Here is a 19,812-nt window from a genome sequence, read left to right as displayed (position 1 = left end):
CCCAGCTATTTCCTTCAGTAACCTGGGATAGCTCCCTTCCAGACCTGGGGACTTGTCTACCCTAATGCCTTTTACAATACCCAACTCTTCATCCCTCCTTGTGCTGACTTGACCTAGAGTAATCAAACATCTATTCCTAATCTCAACATCTGTCATGTCTCTCTCCTCTGAATACCAACGCAAAGTACTCCTTAAGAATCTCACTCATTTTCTCTGACTTCTTGCATAACTTCCCTCTGTCCTTGAGTGGGCCAATCCTTTCTGTAGTTACCCTCTTGCTTCTGATGTATGAATAAAAGGCTTTGGGATTTTCCTGAACCCTGTTTGCTAAAGATATTTCAGGACGCCTTTCAGCCATCTTAATTCCTCATTTTAGATTGGTCCTACTTTCCCGATATTCTTCCAAAGCTTCATCTGCTTTCACTCACCTAGACCTTATGTATGCTTCCTTTTTCCTCTTTACTAGTCTCACAATTTTACTGGTCATCCATGGTTCTCTAATCTTGCTATTTCTATCCCTCATTTTCACAGGGACATGTCCGTCCTGCACTCTAATCAACCTCTCTCTGAAAGCCTCCCACATGTCAAATGTGGATTTACCGTCAAACAGCTGCTCCCAATCCACATTTCCGAGGTCCTGTCAGATTTTGCTATAGTTGGCCTTCCCCCATTTCAGCACTCTTCCTTTAGGATCACTGTCATCTTCGTTCATCAGTATTCTAAAACTTACGGAATTTTCTTCTACTTCTCATTTGCCTTTGTGTCTATAGCAGCTGCAATGGTTCACTCCTCTGATTACCTTACCTCGCTGCTGATCACCCTCCTTACTGAATCCAGGTATTCACTTAAGCCTACACTTCAACCTCAGGCTACCCTTCAACCATACAGCAACCCTTCTCAAAATGGCTGTTCCAAAAAATGGCCTCTCAGCAAGAGGTTGCCTTCCTTTCATTCGTTCCTGGCCAGTCACTGGTTACTGAGATAAGTCCACCCAGAATCCTTTTCTGTCAAGTTTCAGCAGTGCTCTGTTGGATGCTCTTGCACATTTCGCTAACAGCAGCTCTTCTGCACTCCCCACCTGGGTCACAATGACTGAGCCAACTCCTCCCAAAATCCTGCTCGGTTGTTTCTTAGCAGCACCCTCTGCCGAAAATAGAATCTAGAAAATAGTCTAGCTACAGGTAAATAGTTGTGCACTGTTGGCATCGAATTACAACATGAATCCTCTTGCAAATGTCCCTTTAAATATGCACAACACACAGACGGATAGCAAAAAAAAGATGTTATGGACAGTGGGAAAACTAGGAAAGCAGTTCAGTGAACATTATTCAACGGATCTATAGAGATGGCTCTTATGCTGATAAGAATACTGCTTCTTAATCTTCCTTTTTCCAAATGGTTCACTGTGAAAAGGTCTTTGACCTCTTCACAAAAGGTCATAGCTTACAACTGTTGAACAAAAGATAAACTGACTTTCTTAAAACTTAAAGTGCGGAGAACAGAGACAGCCCCTGTGCTGAATATTGTTAGTCTAAATAGTTACTCTATAACTCCAGTTCACAGCCCTAAGTTGTTCAGCCACCATGTAATTGTTGGCAGGTAGAAGATGACTTTCACTGACAACTCATCACTTGTCCACAAATCAAGCCATTACTTGCTGTCAATCAAAGCCCCATTTGTACCGAACCCTTTAGCTCCAATTTGTCTGTATCTACTGCAGTAACCCACAGCTGCAAACATATATTCACGCTGAATATCAAATTATTTGCTTTTATACCACGTAGCAAACAATGTCTATTTTTAAAACAGTTCTCCTCTTTTCAATGCACAAGTTACACTTAAATAAAGTCTTTAGCACAGTGATAAAGTGGTCTGTGACATTAGCTATGTAAAGTATCTACTTCTGATTATTGTTTAGCTAACCAGTGGGATTGCTGTCCCAATTTTAGCACAAAGCCCCAGAGGTTGTAGTAAGGAGGATTGTGTAGAAATGAGAAGTAGAATAAGAAGTAGAAGCAGGAGAAGGAGTAGGCAATTCAACCCCTCGAGCAGCTATGCAATTCAATATGATCATTTCTTTTCGTCAATTGCACTTCAAATTATTACTAATTAAAAATTTATCTATCTCCTCCTCAAACTTACTCAATGTCCCGGTGTCCTCTGCACTCTGGGATAGTGAATTTCACAGGCTCACAATCTTTTAAGAGAAGTAATTTCTCCTCATCTGTGTGTTAAATTTGCTACCTCTTATCGTAGAATTACGATCTCTCATTCTAGATTGCCCCTCAAGAAGAATCATCCTGTCTATGTCTACTTTGGCAATCCCTTGTAGCAATTTATATGTGTCTAGATTGCTCTCATTCTTCGAAACTCTAGAGAGTATAGGCCTAATCTGCTCACTCTCTCTTCATGAGCCAAAACCTTCTCTGGAATTAATCTAGTAAATCTCTTCTGAACTGCTTCCAAGCCCTCCTCAACCATACAATACTCCATGTGCAATCTTGTTAATGCCTCAAACAGTTGCAGCAACACTTCCCTGCTTTTATACCCTATTCCCTTTTACAGTAAATGCCAAACTTCCATGGCCCTCCTCATTACATATATGTACATACTAGGTTTCTATAATTCATGCATGCGTATACCCAGGATCTTCTACCTGTTACAAAAATAAAATGCCTTTTTATTCTTCCAACTGAAATCCGTAGTCCGTGTTAAACACCATCTGCCAAATTTTGACCCATTCACCGCTTCACAGGTCAGCGCAACATCGAGGGCCGAAGGGCCTCTACTGCGCTGTAATGTTCTATGTTCAATGTTCTATGTTCATCCTTTTGTAAATGCCTTATTTCCTCATTGAAAATTACTGTCCCACCTAATTTAGTGCCATCTGCAAATCTGGCTGTATGGCTTCTATCCCTGAATCCAAATCATTCACAGGGCATAAATAGTTGGGGCCTGAGGACTGAACTTCATGGCACCTCACTAATTACATCTTGCCAACCAGAGAAAGATCCATTTATCCCAACTCTCTGTTTTCTGTTAGTCAGCTAATCCTCAATCCAAGCAAATAAATTATTATTAAATCTATTTAAACTTACCTGGTGAATTTACCTTTTGTGCAGCTCCTTATCAAGTACCTTCTATGCTACATCTACAAGATCCCCATTTTCCACTTGTTGCATTGAAGAACTCTAGCAAATTAGTCAAACATGGGCGCCCCTTCACAAAATCATGTAGACCCTGTCTTTTGCCTTTTCAAATTTTCTGCTATAATTTCCTAATAACAGTTAAACTGACTGTTCTGTGGTTTCCTACTTTCTGCGTTCCTCCCTTTTTGAATAAGAATGTTGTTTTAGCATTTTTTCCCAATCCATCAGAACCTTTCCAGTACTGGAGGAATTTTAGTATATCATAACTAGTGGATCCACTATTTCTGCTGCCACTTCCATTAAGATCAGGCCCTGGGGATTTGCCTACCTTCGATGCCAACAGTCTGCTCTGTACTTTTTCCCTTGTAATGATTATTCCTATAAGTTCCTCCCTTTCTACAACCTTTATGTTGACCATGATACCATTGTCAATTTTTAGAAAAATCCATCTGGCACACTAATGTCCTTCAGGGAAGGAAAGCTGCCTTCTGGTCTGATCTACATGTGAGTCCAGAGCTAAAGTAATGTGATTGGCTCTGTACTACCCTCTGAAATCGCATTCAGTTGTAATAATCATGAAGAAGTTTCAATAAAGCAATTAAAGCAATGGACCATCTGGTATCAACCTAGGCATTGAAAAAAATACAATAGCAGAAACAATTCTGTCAACCTTCAAAGTCCTTCTTTACTAACATCTGAAGGCTACTACCAAAATTGGGAGAGCTGTCTCACTAGTCAAGCAAAATCCTGACACTGACTGTCAGGTATGATTCTGTGAGTATGGCTACATCCCAGAAAACATCATCCTGGGATACATTCTGTCCCACCAGCAGAACAGACTCAACAGAGGTGGTAGGCACATTGACTCCAGATCTCTCAAAGTCTTATAGCTTCAGGTTAAATATTGGGCTAGGAAACCAACTGCTAATTATTATGTATTGTCCCTCTTTAGCTAATGAATAAGTACTCCTCCTTACTGAACAGCACTTGAAGGAGGCACTTAGGGTGGCAAGAGTGCAAAATGTACACTAGTTGGGGGATTTCAATGCTGCAAGTCCTACTAATTGAACTGTTTGGATCCTAAAGGACATAACTGCTAGGTCGGGTCTGCAGTAGGTGATGGGAACTAACAGGAGGGAAAAACATACTGAACGTCATCCTTATCTACCTTCTGAAAGCTGTCCATGACAGTATCAGTAAGAGTAACCACAAGAGCCACATTATGGAAACAAAGTCCTACATTCACATTAAAAATACCCTCATGATATTGTTTGCCACTACCACTGTGCTAAATGGGACAGGCCTCAACAGATCTGGCAACTCAAGTATGGGCATTCATGAGGCACTGTGGACTATTAAGAGCAGTAGAAGCATATTCAAGCGCAATCTGTAAGATCATTGCATGGTATACCCCTACTCAACCATTACTATGATGTTAGGGAACCAACCCTGGTTCAATGCAGAGTGCAGGAGGGCATGCCTGGAGCAGGACCAGGCATACTGAAAAAAGTGGTGTCAACATTGTGAAGCTATTAAACAAGACTACTTGCACGCCAGACAGCAGAAGCAGCATGTAATAAACACAGCTAAGTGATCCCACAAGCAAGGGATCACATTCAAGCTCTGCAGTCCTGCCACGTTCAGTCATGTATGGTGGTGGTTGCTAGAGGAGGAGGGCGAGGAGGCAGCTTCCCAAACAACCACATCCTCAATGATGGAAGAACACAATACATCAGTGCAAAACATTAGATTGAAGCATTCACAGCAATTTTCGGCCAGAAGTGCCAAGTGGATGATCCATATCAGCCTTCTACAGTAATCCTATACAATTCAATATGATTGCAGATACTAGGCTTTAGCCAATTTGATTTACTCCATGTGATATCAAAAAACAGTTGGACAAGTGGACACTGCAAAAGGCCATGATGACATTTCAGCAATAGTATTGAAGACTTGTGCTCTAGAACTTGCTGCTCTTGTAGCTAAGCTCTTCCATTACAGTTACAACAATGGCATCTACTCGGCAACATGGAAAATCGTTCAGGTATACAAAAAGCAGGGCACATGCAACCCGACAGATTACCATCCCATCACTCTTCTCTCAATCATCAGTAAAGCGATGGAAAGTGTCAGCAACAGTACTATCAAGCAGCATCTGCTCAGCAATAACCTGCTCAGTGACAACCAGTTGGGGTTCCATCAGGGCGAGCCAGCTCCTTACCTCATTACACCCTTGATTCAAACATGGACAAAAGAGCTGAATTCCAGAGGTGAGAGTGACAGCCCTTGACATTGAGATCACGTTCGACTGAGAGGGGCATCAAGAAGCGCTAGCAAAACCAAAAACAATGGGTTTCACAGGGCAATTTCTCTGCTGGCTGGACTCGTTGTTGGCACATAGAAATATGGTTGTGGTTGTGGGAGGGCAGTCATCTCTGACCCAGACCCAAACATCTTCAATTGCTTCACCAATGACTTTCCCTCGATCATAAGGTCAGAAGTAGGAATGTTTGTAAATGATTGCCCAATGTTTACTACCATTCACAATTCCTCAGATACTGAAGCATTCCATGTTCAAAAGTAACAAGATTTGGACATTGTCCAAGCTTCAGCTGGAAAATAACATTCATGATACACAAACTGCAAGCAATGATCATCTCCAATAAGACAACATCTATTCACTGCCCCTTGGCATTCAATGGTATTTCCATCACTGTCTCTTCCAATATCAACATCCATGGAGTTACCATTGACCAGGAACTCAACTAGATTTGCCACATCAACACAGTGTCTACAAGAGCTGTCGAAGGCTAATAATACCATGGTGAGTAACCCACCTGACTTTCAAAGCCTGCCCACCATCTACAAGGCACCAGTCAGGAATGTGATGAAATACACTTGCTTGCCTGAATGAGTGCAGCTCCAACAACATTCAAGCAGCTTGACAGAATCCAAGACAAAGCAGCCCGCTTGATTGGCACCACACCCACAAGCGTCCAGTCCTTTCACCACTGATGGTCAGTAACAACAATTTGTACTATCTGCAGGATGCATTGCAAAAATTCACCAAAGATGCTTAGAAAGCACCTTCCAAACCCACAAACCACTTCCACCTAGAAGGACAAAGGCAGTAGTTACATGGGAACACTACCACCAGCAAGTTCCCCTCCAAGCCATTCACCTATTGTGACTTGAGAAAATATCACCGTTCCTTTACAGTCACCCAGTCAGAATCTTGGAATACCATCCCTCAGGGCATTGCGGGTCAACCTACGCCACGAGGACTTCAACAGTTAAAGAAGGCATCACACCATCACATTCTCAAAGACAGGAGGGCAAGTCTTATGAGGAAAGGTTTTGGGAGCTAGGGCTCTTTTCATTGGAACGAAGAAGGATGAGAGGTGACTTGATAGAGGTGTACAAGATGATGAGAGACATAGTCAGAGTGGGTACCCAGAGACTTTTTTCCCAGGGCAGAAATGATTATTACGAGGGGCATAATTTTAAGGTGATTGGAGGAAGGTATAAGGGAGATGTCAGAGGTAGGTTCTTTGCACAGACAGTGATGGGCATGTGGAATGCACAGCCGACAGTGATAGTGGTGTCAAATACTTTAGAGATTTTTAAGCAACTCTTGGATATGCACATGGAGGATTGTAAAATGTAGGTATGCAGGGTAGATTGATCTTAATAGGATAATAGATCAGCACAACATCGTCAGCCAAAGGGTCTGTACTGTGCTGCTGTTCTGTGTTCCCAGTCTAAAGATGCTCAGGTTAGATAGGTCAGCCATGCTAAATTGCCCTGTATTGCCCCGGAATGTGTAGGCTAGGTGGATTAGTCATGGATAATGTGGTGTTACATGAATTTGTTGGGGAGTGGGTATGGGTGGGAGGCTCTTCGGAGTGATGGGGCAGATGTGATGGGCCAAACAGCCTCTATCTGGACTGTAGGAATTTTACAATAATTTAATTTTGTTCTTTTTATTACGTTTTCATGACTTTTTATTGATTTTTAAAAGAAGTTTCCAAATCCTCCAGCCTGACAATGGAATTTGCAATATGGTATGCCTTAGATTTTGTCTGTTATCTTCAACTTCTTTGCTTAGCCATGGATTTTAATTCCAACTCTCATAATCTTGTGAGTGACCAGGAATTTAGCTTAGATATTGTTGTCTTGGTACCTAAGTCAATGCCGGGATGTTTTTTGTTCCACTTCTCACAATCTTTTGATTGACTCGGCATTCAGACTAGGTTCAATAATGCAAAATGCAGAAAGTTACCATGCAAATATTGCAAGCTATTAAAAAGGTGTGTTCTGGAGACACAAATTCAAATCACGCTAAGTCAGCTAATGGAATTTAAATTCAGTTAGTAATTGAAATTAAACAAAAGCTGGTTTCAGTTATGATGCCAATGAAACAGTGGGATTGTTATGAAAACCCATCCAGTTCATTCATTCTCTTTTGGGGAGGAAATCCCTGCCTGGAGTACAGATGACTCTAAATCCACATGATGTTTGTTTTGGTGCTTAAGTCAATGTTGAGTGAGATATTCAGTTCTTCAGTGACTTTTCAGTAGTAGCTTTGCGACAACTGAGTGGTTTGCTGGGTTATTTCAGGGGCTAGTAAAGAATAAACTACTTCATGGAGATTTGGAGACACACATATGCCAGACAGGGTAAGGACACAGGATTTCCGCCCAAAAGATAATGAATGAACTGAATGGGTGTTTATAACTAAGCCATTGTTTCATTGGCATCATAACTGAAACCAGCTTTTTGTTTAATTTGAATTATTAACTGAATTTAAAATCCAATAGCTGTCTTAGTGGGTTTGAATTTGTGTCTCTCTAAGAACACACCTTTTTAATTGCTTGCAATATTTGCTTGGTAACTTTCTGGATTCTGCAATAATGAGTAAATCTAAATTCTTCTGAACATCAACATTTAGAAGCTGTAAAGATTTTAAAGATTACACAAATATATAATCTTTTCCAATCTTACAACCAAAGTCAATAATGTTATGCTTCGCCATATTGTACTTCATTTGCCATGTTCTTGCCGGCTTGGTTAATCAACCTATATCTCTTTACAACTTCTTTGTGTCCTTCTCAGAGTTTGCACTCTCACTGAGATTTATAATACCAATAAACTCAAATACATTACTCTTCTGATCTAAATGACTAATATAGATAGTTAAGTAGTTAAGATCCAGCACTGATCCAGCTAACCAGCTTCTATTTCCTTGGTTTCTCTCTCTCTCCCTGAGAGAACCAGATAGATTTTTATGACAATCTTTGTAGATCATGCTCAGCAGAACTGGGACTAGCATTTTTTTCCCAATAGAAACCTATTGACTGAATTTAAATTCACTAGTTGATAGGGTGGGATTTGATTTCTTTTTAATCACATTATTACATTTATCAACATTTAATTTGCTTGGATCATTCTAAGGAGTTTTGGAAAATCATAGAGCACTTACTATTTTTGCAGCTATCTCTTTCAGAACCCTTAGGCACAGGCCATCAGGGCCTCATCAAATTTAATTTTAATCTTGATCTTCTCTGCTGATATTAATTACCACAGGTTTTTCAGTCTTCACTTCAGATATGTAATTTATGACTTCTACAATAAAGTCAGTTAAAATTTCTTAAATTTCTCTGCCATTTCCTCATGATAATATCTTCTGTTTTTGCCTCATGGCAACCAATGTTCGACATAACCACTTTCTTTCTTTTTACTTAGCTGTAAAACCTTTTATAATCATGTGCTAATATTTGATTTTTTTCCTTTTATTTAATCAATCTATTGGCAGTCTCTTGCTTGATTCTAACATCTCCAAATTTTAGGTTTGCAAATATTAATTTAAATATTATAAAATTATTTCAATCCAGTAATACTCAAATTCCTTATTAAGCCACAGAATTGTATTTCTTAAAGGAATTAATTTCTATTCCTTTAAAATTTTGAATTGTTTAGTTTAATATTTACCACCCCTTACTACTCGCAATACCTTTCAGTCTACTTACACAGTCAAGCTTAGTCAAATCTCCTTTCACATCTATGTAACTGCCTGTTGTTTTAGTTATTCAGCAGATAATCAGTAAGCCAGAAGAGTACTGGAATAATAACCAGAAGTCATGTGTTTCAAGAGGTCACAACAATTACTAACCCACTGTGGTATTTCATGTCGAGTATGAACCAGGCTTCCTCTTTTTGCATAGAGTTGACTTGATGTATAATTGACTTCCTCTGTCTGCTGCAAATCCATTTCACATAAATGTCCTCCATCTTTTTCATCTTGCTTGTTGACTTTGAGGAGACTGGCTGAGGTTGTTAGCTGCTACATAATTAGAAACATAATTTAGTAATGAGCTGAATTAGAAACATCATTTAGTACTGAACTAGTTGAAAAACACTTACATTGCAAACTTTTAAGATGGTTGAGTCAAAGTTCTCCAAACATTATCTGAATTAAATTACCCTTTCTTTCTTAATATTTTGGCAGATAAGATCTAATTGCTTTATGCAGAGATGCTATTATCTCTGGAGATGCCATGCTCTGGTTTATCAGCAAAATCATAAACTACTTTATAAAAATGACAGGAAGAATTTTTTTTTACAATTAAAACTTAAGGAAGAAGCCCATTTTTTTCCTGCCTTACAAGAATGTCTGAAAGAACATAGCCAGATTCAGAATTCTTAGGGAATCAAGAAATATTATACTTAATCAAGCAGAAAATATTGCAAATACTCGGAAGGTCTGGTAGTATCTGTGGACTGAGGAGCAGGGTTAACATTTCTGGTCAAAGACCCTTTATCAGAAATACACCTATATGTTTTCCTCACAGAATGACTAGTAAACGGAAAGACAGCAGATTATCCAACCTGAAGAAGGGTCCCCTGACTTGAAGCGTTAACTCTGGTTTCCCTCTAGAGATACTGCCAAATATGCTGAGCTTTTCCAGCAATATCTGTTTTATTTGTGACGTTATCACACCACTCTTGTCAATAATCAATTGAGGATTTATGGTCTAACTTTTCTTTTAAATTTCCTAGTATTCTTAGATGTTCCTAATGAGCTAACGACATATTTTAATTTATCCTGTGCTCAAGGGAGACATGTTCAAGCATCAGATTGGTTCTGCATTTCTAGGAGTTTGGTGCAGCAACTATAAAGGATGCCAATACAGTTCCAAGTCAACATGGTACATGGCTTAGAGTGAATCTTGCAGGTGGTAGCTCTCTGATGTATTTTCTGCTATTGCCCTTCTAGGTAGTGGAGGTAATGGGCTTGGAAAGTGCTGTTGAATAAGTCTAATTGAATGGCTGCAGTGCATTTTGTAGATTCTACACATATTGTCATCATATAATGGTTATGGAGGCATTGACATTGATAGTGCTGAACAGTGGGCCAATCAAGCAAGATGCTTTGTCCTGAATGATATTGAGCTCCTTGAACACTGTTGCATTTGCACTTATCGAGGCAACTGGGGAGTATCTTATCACAATCCTAATGTGTGCCGTGTAGTTAATAGGCGTGCTTTTGTGAGTCAGGAGTTCCTGCTTCAAAATTCCTAACCTCTTGCCTGTTCTTGTAGTCACAGTATTTATATGGCTGGCCAAGTTCTGTTTCTTGTAAATGGTAACCATCAAAATATTGACAGTGAAGGATTCAGTGGTGATAATGCCATTGAATGTCAAGGTGAAGGAGATGGTCAGATTCCTATTTGTTGGAGATGGTCTTATCTGGCTTTTGCGTGGGATGAATGTTACTTGCCACATATCATTTCAATGTTAGTGGTTGTCTTGGTTTCGCCAAATATGACCTGACCCTACTATGTACCATGGGAGTTTACTTCAACTATTCTGACTGCAGTTCCCTTCCCACCCCATGTGGAAGTGAAGAGAACATTTATAAAGAAACATAGAAGATAGGAGTAGGAGGAGGCCATTCAGCCCTTCGCTCCTTCACTCCTGCTCCTTCATATATCACAATGATGGCTGATCATTCAACTCAACAGCCCAATCCTGTTTTCTCCCCATAATCTTTGATCCCATTCACCCCAAGTGTGATATCTAGCTGCCTGTTGAATACTTTCAATGTTTTGGCATCAACCATTTCCTGCGGTAGAGAATTCCACAGGCTCACCAATCTTTGGGTGAAGAACTGTCTCCTCATCTCCTCTCTAAATGGTCTACGTCAAATCCTAAGACTGTGACTCCTGGTTCTAGACAGACCCACCATTGGGAACCTCCTCCCTGTATCTGCCCTGTCTAGTCCTGTTAGAATTTTAAGTCTTTATGAGACTCCAATCATTTGTCTGAACTCCAATGAAAAAGTCCAAACCTAGTCAATCTCTCCTCATAATGGGGTGTCATGGTGGCTCAATGCTTAGCACTGCTGCCTCACAGCACCAGGGACCCAGGTTCAATTCCACCTTTGGATGACTGTCAGTGTGGAGTTTGCATAGTCTCCCTGTGTCTGCATGGGTTTCCTTCCACACTCCAAAGATGTGCAGGCTAGATGGGCTGGCCATGCTAAATTGCCCATAGTGTTCAGGGATGTGTAGATTAGTTGGGCTATAGAGGGATGGGTCTGGGTGGGACGGTCTGAGGTCTGGTGTGGACTTGTTGGACCGAAGGGCCTGTTTCCACACTGCAGGAATTCTATGATCTCACCCCAGGGCTTGATAATTTGCATCTAAGAGTACCAAAGAATGCACTGGTGGTCATCTTAGTGGGAGGGCAAGGGAATTTAACACAACTATTTAAAAAAATGAAGGAGAGAAAAAGACAGAGCATTAAAGATCCATTAGTCTTAGGATTTGAAGCAGACCATTTAGAGAGGAGATGAGGAGACATTTCTTCACCAAAAGCATGTGGATGAGGGTAGGACAGTTGACGTGGTGTAGATGGACTTCAGTAAAGCCTTTGATAAGGTTCCACATGGTAGGCAATGAGAGAAAATGCAGAGGCATGGTATGGAGGGAGATTTAGCAGTTTGGATTAGAAACTGGCTTTCTGTAAGAAGGCAACGAGCGATGGTTGATGGAAAATATTCAGCCTGGAGTCCAGTTACTAGTGGTGTGCCACAAAGATCTGTTTTGGACCACTGCTGTTTGTCATTTATATAAATGTCTTGGACGCAGGCATAGGTGGATGGGTTAGTAAGTTTACAGATGACACCAAAGTTAGTGGAGTGGTGGACAGTGTAGAAGAATGTTGCAGGTTGCAGGGAGACTTGGATAAACTGCAGAATTGAGCTGAAAGGTGGCAAATGGAGTTCAATGCAGATAAATGTGAGGTGATTCACTTTGGGAAGAATAATAGGAAGGCAGCATACTGGGTCAATGGAAAGATTCTTGGTAGTGTGGATGTGCAGAGGGATCTTGGTGTCCATGTACATAGATCCCCAAAAGTTGTCACCCAGGTGGATAGTGCTGTTAAGAAGGCATACGGTGTGTTAGGTTTTATTGGTAGAGGGATTGAGTTCCAGAGCCGTGATGTCATGCTGCAACTGCACAAAATGCTAGTGCAGCCTCACTTGGAATATTGCATACAGTTCTGGTCGCCCCATTACAGAAAGGATGTGGAAGCATTAGAAAAGGTGCAGAGAAGATTTACCAGGACGTTGCCTGGTCTGGAGCAAAGGTCTTATGAGGAAAGGCTGAGGGATTTGGGTCTGTTCTCATTGGAGAGAAGAAGGAAAAGAGGGGATTTAATAAAGACATACAAGATGATCAGAGGATTATATAGAGTGGACAGTGTGAGTCTTTATCCTAGGATGATTACTTTGGCTTGAATGAGGGGGCATAGCTGAAAATTGAGGGGTGTTAGATTTAAGACAGATGTCAGAGGCAGGTTCTTTACACAGAAAGTGATAAGGGCGTGGAATGCCCTGCCTGCCAATGTAGTTAACTCAGCCACATTAGGGGCATTTAAACAGTCCTTGGATATGCATATGGTTGATGATGGGATAGTGTAGGGGGATGGCTTAGACTAGTTCACAGGTCGGTGCAACATCGAGGGCCGAAGAGCCTGTTCTGTGCTATAAGGAACAGTCTATTATAAAAGATGTAATAATAATTGAACAGTGTTAATGGGATCTGACAAAGTCAGCATGGGTTTAAGAAACAGAGATCATGCTCATAGCGTCATAGAATCCTATAGCATACAGACAGGCTTTCTGGTCTGAACTGATCTTGCTGGCAAAATGATCATCTACACTAAACCCATTTTCCTGAATTTGGTCCATATCCTTCTAAACCTTTCCTATCCATGTATTCAGCTAAATGCCTTTTACATGTTGTTAAAGTAGCCGCTTCAATCACTTTTGCTGGCAGCTCATTCCATATGCAGATCACCCTGCATGTAAAAAAGCTGCCGCTCAGATTCCCATGCATTCTTTCCCCTCTTACCTTAAACTGATGTCCTCTAGCCCTCAATTCCCGAAACCTGGGAAAAAGACTGAGTGTATTCACCCTATCCATGCCTCTCATGATCTTGTACATTTCTGTAAGACTCCCTCTTCAGTCTCCAATTCTCTAAAGAAAAATGTTCTAACTTGTCCATGCTCTCTCTATAACTCAGTCCCTTGAGTCCTGGCAACATCTTTGTAAATTTCTTCTGCACTCTTTCCTGTTTAATAACATCCTACCTATAGCAAGGTAATCAAAACTGAACACAATATTCCAAATGCGGCCTCACCAACGTCCTGTACTACTGCAACACAACTTCCCAATTTCTTTACTCAATGCCCTGACTGATAAAGGCCAATGTGCCAAAAGTCTTCTTTGCTGTCCTGTCTACCTATGACTCCACTTTCAGAGAACCGTGTATCTGAGCTTCATGGTCCCTCTCTTCCACTGCACGCCTTAAGGCCCTACCATTCACTATGAAACTCCTACCTCGATTTGACTTTCCAAAATGCAACACCTCACACTTGTCTATATTAAACTATATTAAACTTGTCTATGTTTCGGCACGGTGGCTCAGTGGTTAGCACTGCAGCCTCACAGCGCCAGGGACCCAGGTTCACTTCCAGTCTCGGGCGACTGTCTGTGTGGAGTTTGCACATTCTCTCCGTGTCTGCGTGGGTTTCCTCCGGGTGTTCCGGTTTTCTCCCACAGTCCAAAGATGTGCAGGCTAGGTGGATTGGCCATGCTAAATTGCCCGCAGTGTTCAGGGGTGTGTTGGTTATAAGGGGGGATGGGTCTGGGTGGGATGTTTCAAGAAGCGGTGTGGAGTTGTTGGGCCAAAGGGCCTGTTTCCACACTGTACGGAATCTAAACTAATCTAAACTCCACTTGCAATTTCTCAGCCCACTTCCCTTGGGCAGGTTTCTGTGTGGAGTTTGCACATTCTCCTCATATCTGCGTGGGTTTCCTCCAGGTGCTCCGTTTTCCTCCCACAGTCCCAAGATGTGCAGGCTCGATGGATTGACCATGCTGAATTGCCCACGATGTTCAGGGCTGTTCAGGTTAGGTGGGTTAGACCTGGGGAAATGCAAGAGTACGAGAACAGATCTGGGCGGGATGCTCTTCGGCAATGTTGACTTCTGAGGTGGAATGGTCTGTTTCCACATTGTAGGGATTCTATGATTCCCCAGCTATCAAGATCCTACTGCAATTTCTGATAACCTTCCTCACTGTCGACAATACCACCAACTTTAGTGTCATCCGCAAACTTACTAATCATGTCTTGCACATTCTCATCCAAATCATTGATATAGATAACCAACAGCAATGAGCACAGCACCAATCCCTGAGGCACACTACCAGGCACAGGCCTCCAGTCTGGCAAGCATCCTTCCACTATTACTCCCTGCTTTCTGCCATTAAGCCAATTGTGTTTCCAATTTGCCAGCCAGATTCCATGCGATCTAATGCTGAATTGGAGTTTGTTCGAGATTCAACTGGTAGAATGGATAAGGAAGAACCAGTGAAGGTGACATATTTGATTTCAAGAAGGCATTTGATAAAATCCCCTATAATACTCCAGTGTCCAAAATTAAAACAAACTGGATAATATATTGCATGGATTGAGAATTGGTGACAGATCAGAAAAAGAGATTGAGAACGAAGTGTTGCTCTTGGGTGACATGCAGTGATTAATGGTGTCCAGTTGTGATCAGAGATTGGTCCCCAGCTATTCATGATATACATTTTTGACTCGGACGTGGGAAACAAATGAAATGTTTCCAACTTTGTTGATATCACAAAACTAGATGGGATTGTGAACTGTGAGCAGAATGCAAAGATGCTTCAGAGTGATCAAAAGACAATTTAGTTTGTGGGCAAACACGTGGCAGGTGTAACTTAGCTTGTATAATTTTGAAGTCATACACTTTGGTATGAAACACAGTATTATTTAAATAATGATATGTTTTGAAATCTATTCAAAAGAAGCCAAAGAACTGCAGATGCAGGAATCCAGAAACAAAAGCAAGTCTGGCAGCATCTGTGGAACCAAAAGAGTTGACGTTCTGGGCCCAGACACCCATCTTCAGAACTGATTGTAGCTAGGAAAAGGTGAAGGTGGGGTGAGGGGAGGGGAATGAGTAAATGATAGGTGGATATGGAGTCCAGAGAGACAGAAAAATAATTGGGCAGACAAAGGAATGGATAAAGGTCAGTCTAGGAGAATAAATGGTGGCTAATGAGAACACTTGTGATTGACAATGGGTTGTTTGTAGTCGCGGCCCATGTAATGACAAGACCTTGGTGTCTCAGTGTTGGGGTAAGACAATGGGAGAAGGTGCTCAAGCCCTAAAATTGTTGAACTTAATATCAAGCCCAGAAGGCTGCAAGGGGTCCCAAGCAGATAATAAGACGCTGTTCTTCCAACTTGAACTGAGCTTTTTGGAGCACTGCAGCAAGCCTGAGACAGAGATGCTGGCCAGGAAACACGGTGAAATGTTGAAGTGGCAGGCAACTGGAAGCTTGATCATTTCTGTGGACAGGATGTAGGTGCTCTATAAAGCAATCGCCCAGTATGCATTTTGTCTCCACAGCGTCAAGGAGACCACATTGTGAGCAGCAAATCCAATAGACTAGATTGAGTGAAGTGCAGGTAAATCACTGCTTCACCTGAAAGGTGTACCTGGAGCCTTGGATAGTAAAGAGGGAGGATGTACACAAGCAAGGAACTGCAGCTGCACAAAGTGATCTGAATTTTCAAGATTTTTGAGACGGTTTGTTCTTGTACACGAGTCAATGCATCAAACAATTGCAAAAGCATCTGGCATGTTGACCTTCATGACAAGTGGATTCAAATGAAGGAATGCAGTTATGTAGAGCATTGACAAGACTGCACCTGGAACACTGGACAGTTTCAGCTTCCCTATCTAACAGAGGGTAAACTTGCCGTAGAGGGAGTGTAGAAAAGGTTCACTAGGCTGACAGAATGACAGGACTAACCAGTGAGGAGAGTTGGTTTGGCTGGACCTGATTTCACTAGAGTTTAGAAGAATGAGAGGGGATCCGATTGAAGCATGTAAAATTCTAACTTGGCAAGATAGACTAGCTATAGGGAGGATATTTCCACTAGTTGTGGAATCCAGGACCAGTGTTAACAGTCTCAGGATGTGCAAATAAGCTATTTAGGACTGAGAGGAGGAACCATTACTTCAATCTCTACAGGTGGTCAATTTGTAGAAATTACTACTACAGAAGGCTTTGGAGGCCAGGTCAGTGAATTTATATAATAAAGAAACTGATAATTTTTTAGCTATTAATGACATCATGACAGAAAGTGAGAATATGGCATTGATCGGTCGTAAGCAAAATTAAATGGAATGAAGCAAGCTCTAAATAACCGATTGGCCTACTCCTGCTCCTGGTTTCAGTGCTTCTGTTTTAAGTCAGGAAAGCCATGGAATACTACTACTTATCTGGATGATAGCAACTGCAACAATACTCATCAAGCTTGACACCATCTAGAACAATTAGCCTACTTGACTGGCAACCCATTAGCAAAAATTCACTCACTCTACTGCCAATGCTCAATAAGAGCAGAGTATACCGCCTACAAGATGTGCTGCAGAAATTCACTCTGGCTCCTTTGAGAGCAGCTTCTGGATCCATGACCACTGCCATCTAGAAATACAAGGGCAGCAGACACTTGGAAACATCATCACCTGCAAGTTTCCCTTGAAGCCCCTCACCATCTTGACTTGGAAATATCATCATAGAATCTCTATAGTGTGGAAACAGGCTCATTGGCCCAACACCAGGTCTCAGAACATCCAACCCAGACCCATATAACCCACCTAATCTAGACATATAACCCCCTATAACCCACCTAATCTAGACATCGCTGAACACTTTGGGCAGATAACATGGCCAATCCACGTATCCTGCACATCTTTGGACTGTGGGGGAAAACAGAGTGCCTGCAGGAAACCCACACAGACACGGGGAGAATGTGCAAACTCCACACAGACAGTCACCCAAGGGTTGATTTGAACCCAGGTCCCTAGCACTGTGAGGCATTCCTTCAGTGTAGTCGGATATTAGGTCCCAAACAGTACTATGGAAGTGCCTGTACCAAAAGGATTGCAGTGGTTTAAGAAGATCACTCTCTACAACCTTCAAAAGGGCAACTAGGGACAGGCAGTAAATGCCAACAATATCCTCATCCAAATAATAAGAAGTCTTCTTAGTCTCCTAGAATTGTGCTTGGTTGCCTGCTGGGAGGTGTGGGTGTGAGGGATCAAATTTTCCCAAAATGTTTCTGTTTGATGCAGGTTATCATTTGGCCATGATGAAGATAGGAGCGTGCTCAAACTATACGACATAGATTTGATGTATTTAGTATTTTCCTATTTATTCATGTATTGGGCAATAAAGAAAGTGTTAGGGTCTGACTTGTCTCTCAAGTAAACTGTAATGAGATTTGAGTGGGAGGGTTCTGATCAGATCTTCATTCCAGATTTACAATAAGTCTAAGTAGTGTAAATTTATTATCAAGCTATCAATCCTAAAGTGTGTGCCATACCTTACAAGAGCTGGCTAAAGCTGTATCCGACTGACTTCTCCTCTCTTTCTTTAGCTCACAGTCTTCTATCCCATAACTTGCTGTAAGTAATTTGCCCTTCATCACATCTTCTTGGGACTTTGAGATTTCTAGACAGACTCAAACATTAAAAACTGGTATCGAAAACATTCTCTTGTTTCAGCTGAAATTACTAATCTTTTAAATACAAACGTTTTCACGACATTTCTAGTGAGACCCAAACATTAAAAACTAATAAAACAAAACCGGGCAGCATGGTGGCTCAGTGGTTAGTACTGCTGCATCACAGCACCAGCAACCTGGGTTCAATTCCGTCCTTGGACAACTGTATGTGTGGAGTTTGCACATTCTCCCCACATCTGCATGGGTTTCCTCTGGGTTCTCCAGTTTCTTCCCACAGTCCAAAGATATGCAGGTTAAGTAAATCGCCCATAGTGTTCAGGGATGTGTAGATTAGGTGGGTTACAGAGGAATGGTCTGAGTGCGATGCTCTGACGTTTGGTGTGGACCTGTTGGGCCAAAGGCCCTGTTTCCACACTGTAGGACTTCTATGATCTATGAAAACATTCTCTTGTTCCAGCTGAAATGGGTAGTCTTTTAAAAACATGCTTTTCTCACGACAAGAAGAGCCAATTTTAAAAAGTGTTCTGTACTGCATGTATTTAAAAAAACATATTCACAGGATGCCAGGCCAGCATTTATTGCCCAAATGGCAATAATGAATGATTAGATGAGGCTGCCATTTCAGCTTTACTCATTGACAAGTGGCTGTAGCATTTTCAACATTCAGGCCTCTATTTACCATTCAGTTACTTAAATGTACAGGATGGGGATGAGAATGTTGCTGTTGGGTAGCTGCAATAATAGTTCACACCATAGGATGCCAGAAAGAAAATAGGGAGTTGTTACACAATCAATGCGAGTCAGGAAGAATATGCTCCTAACAGGAAAAGTCCAATGATTGCTCATAATCAGGAGCATTCTTATACCTGTATAATCTGTCAAAGAATCCTTTCAATTATGAAATATTAAGTTATCTTTGCCTCTCCTGTTAAGTTTCAATGGCAGTTTTTGTGCTGTGTGAACCTCTCACATTTTAATTTAAAGTGGTAGTACAGTACCAGTGATGCCTTTGTGCAGCAACATTCAAATGCTACTTAGGCCCCACTTTCCCTTGTCAAGAGATCTTTCATACTGCCAGAATCTGGATTGGAGTAGACAAGAGTGCTTCAGAAAAGTGTAGCAAATCCTTGATTGTTATTTGTGCTACTGGTGAGCCTTGATCATGCTGGGAGGTTTAGTTAAATTCATACCTGGAAATCCTAAGATATTTTAGAGTTGGAGCTGCTTACTTTGGTTCTGATTTTGTAAAATTTGTTGTATGTTCTAGTGGACAGTGTACTGGCAAAGTCCTTTAAGATTACTGTTTTAAAATGTGACGGCCTCAGATCTTTTTGGTTATTTTTATTTGTGTAACTAACAGAGCATTTTTTAAAAAGTAAGTTTTCTTAAAAATGGGCTTCTTTAACTGTACCTTCCATATCCAAGTTTCAGCTAGAGTCAGGATTTTTACTATTGCAGTAGGTAGCTTGAGATAGAACTTTTCCAGCACACCACCCCCACCTCAGTAGAGATATCCTCAAAT

General features: G+C 41.2%; 1 protein-coding gene across 2 annotated transcripts in view; it reads right to left on the bottom strand.

The window, feature by feature from the left end:
- The window catches only part of sytl3 (synaptotagmin-like 3), a 175,760-nt gene that overhangs the window by 47,153 nt on the left and 108,795 nt on the right, over positions 1–19,812 (bottom strand). The window contains exons 8-9 of one of the 2 annotated variants that reach the window (XM_048536633.1): positions 18,150–18,277; positions 9,322–9,492 (exon numbers count right to left, since the gene is read on the bottom strand). In XM_048536633.1, coding sequence (XP_048392590.1) covers positions 9,322–9,492; positions 18,150–18,277 — 299 coding nt within the window. The remainder of the gene's footprint in view (positions 1–9,321; positions 9,493–18,149; positions 18,278–19,812) is intronic. The other variant, XM_059648822.1, reaches the window with a different exon arrangement.

The sequence above is a fragment of the Stegostoma tigrinum genome, chromosome 9, assembly GCF_030684315.1.
Source record: "Stegostoma tigrinum isolate sSteTig4 chromosome 9, sSteTig4.hap1, whole genome shotgun sequence".
In the NCBI taxonomy this organism is placed as follows: Eukaryota; Metazoa; Chordata; class Chondrichthyes; order Orectolobiformes; family Stegostomatidae; genus Stegostoma; species Stegostoma tigrinum.
This window is presented reverse-complemented; position numbering and strand designations above follow the sequence as displayed.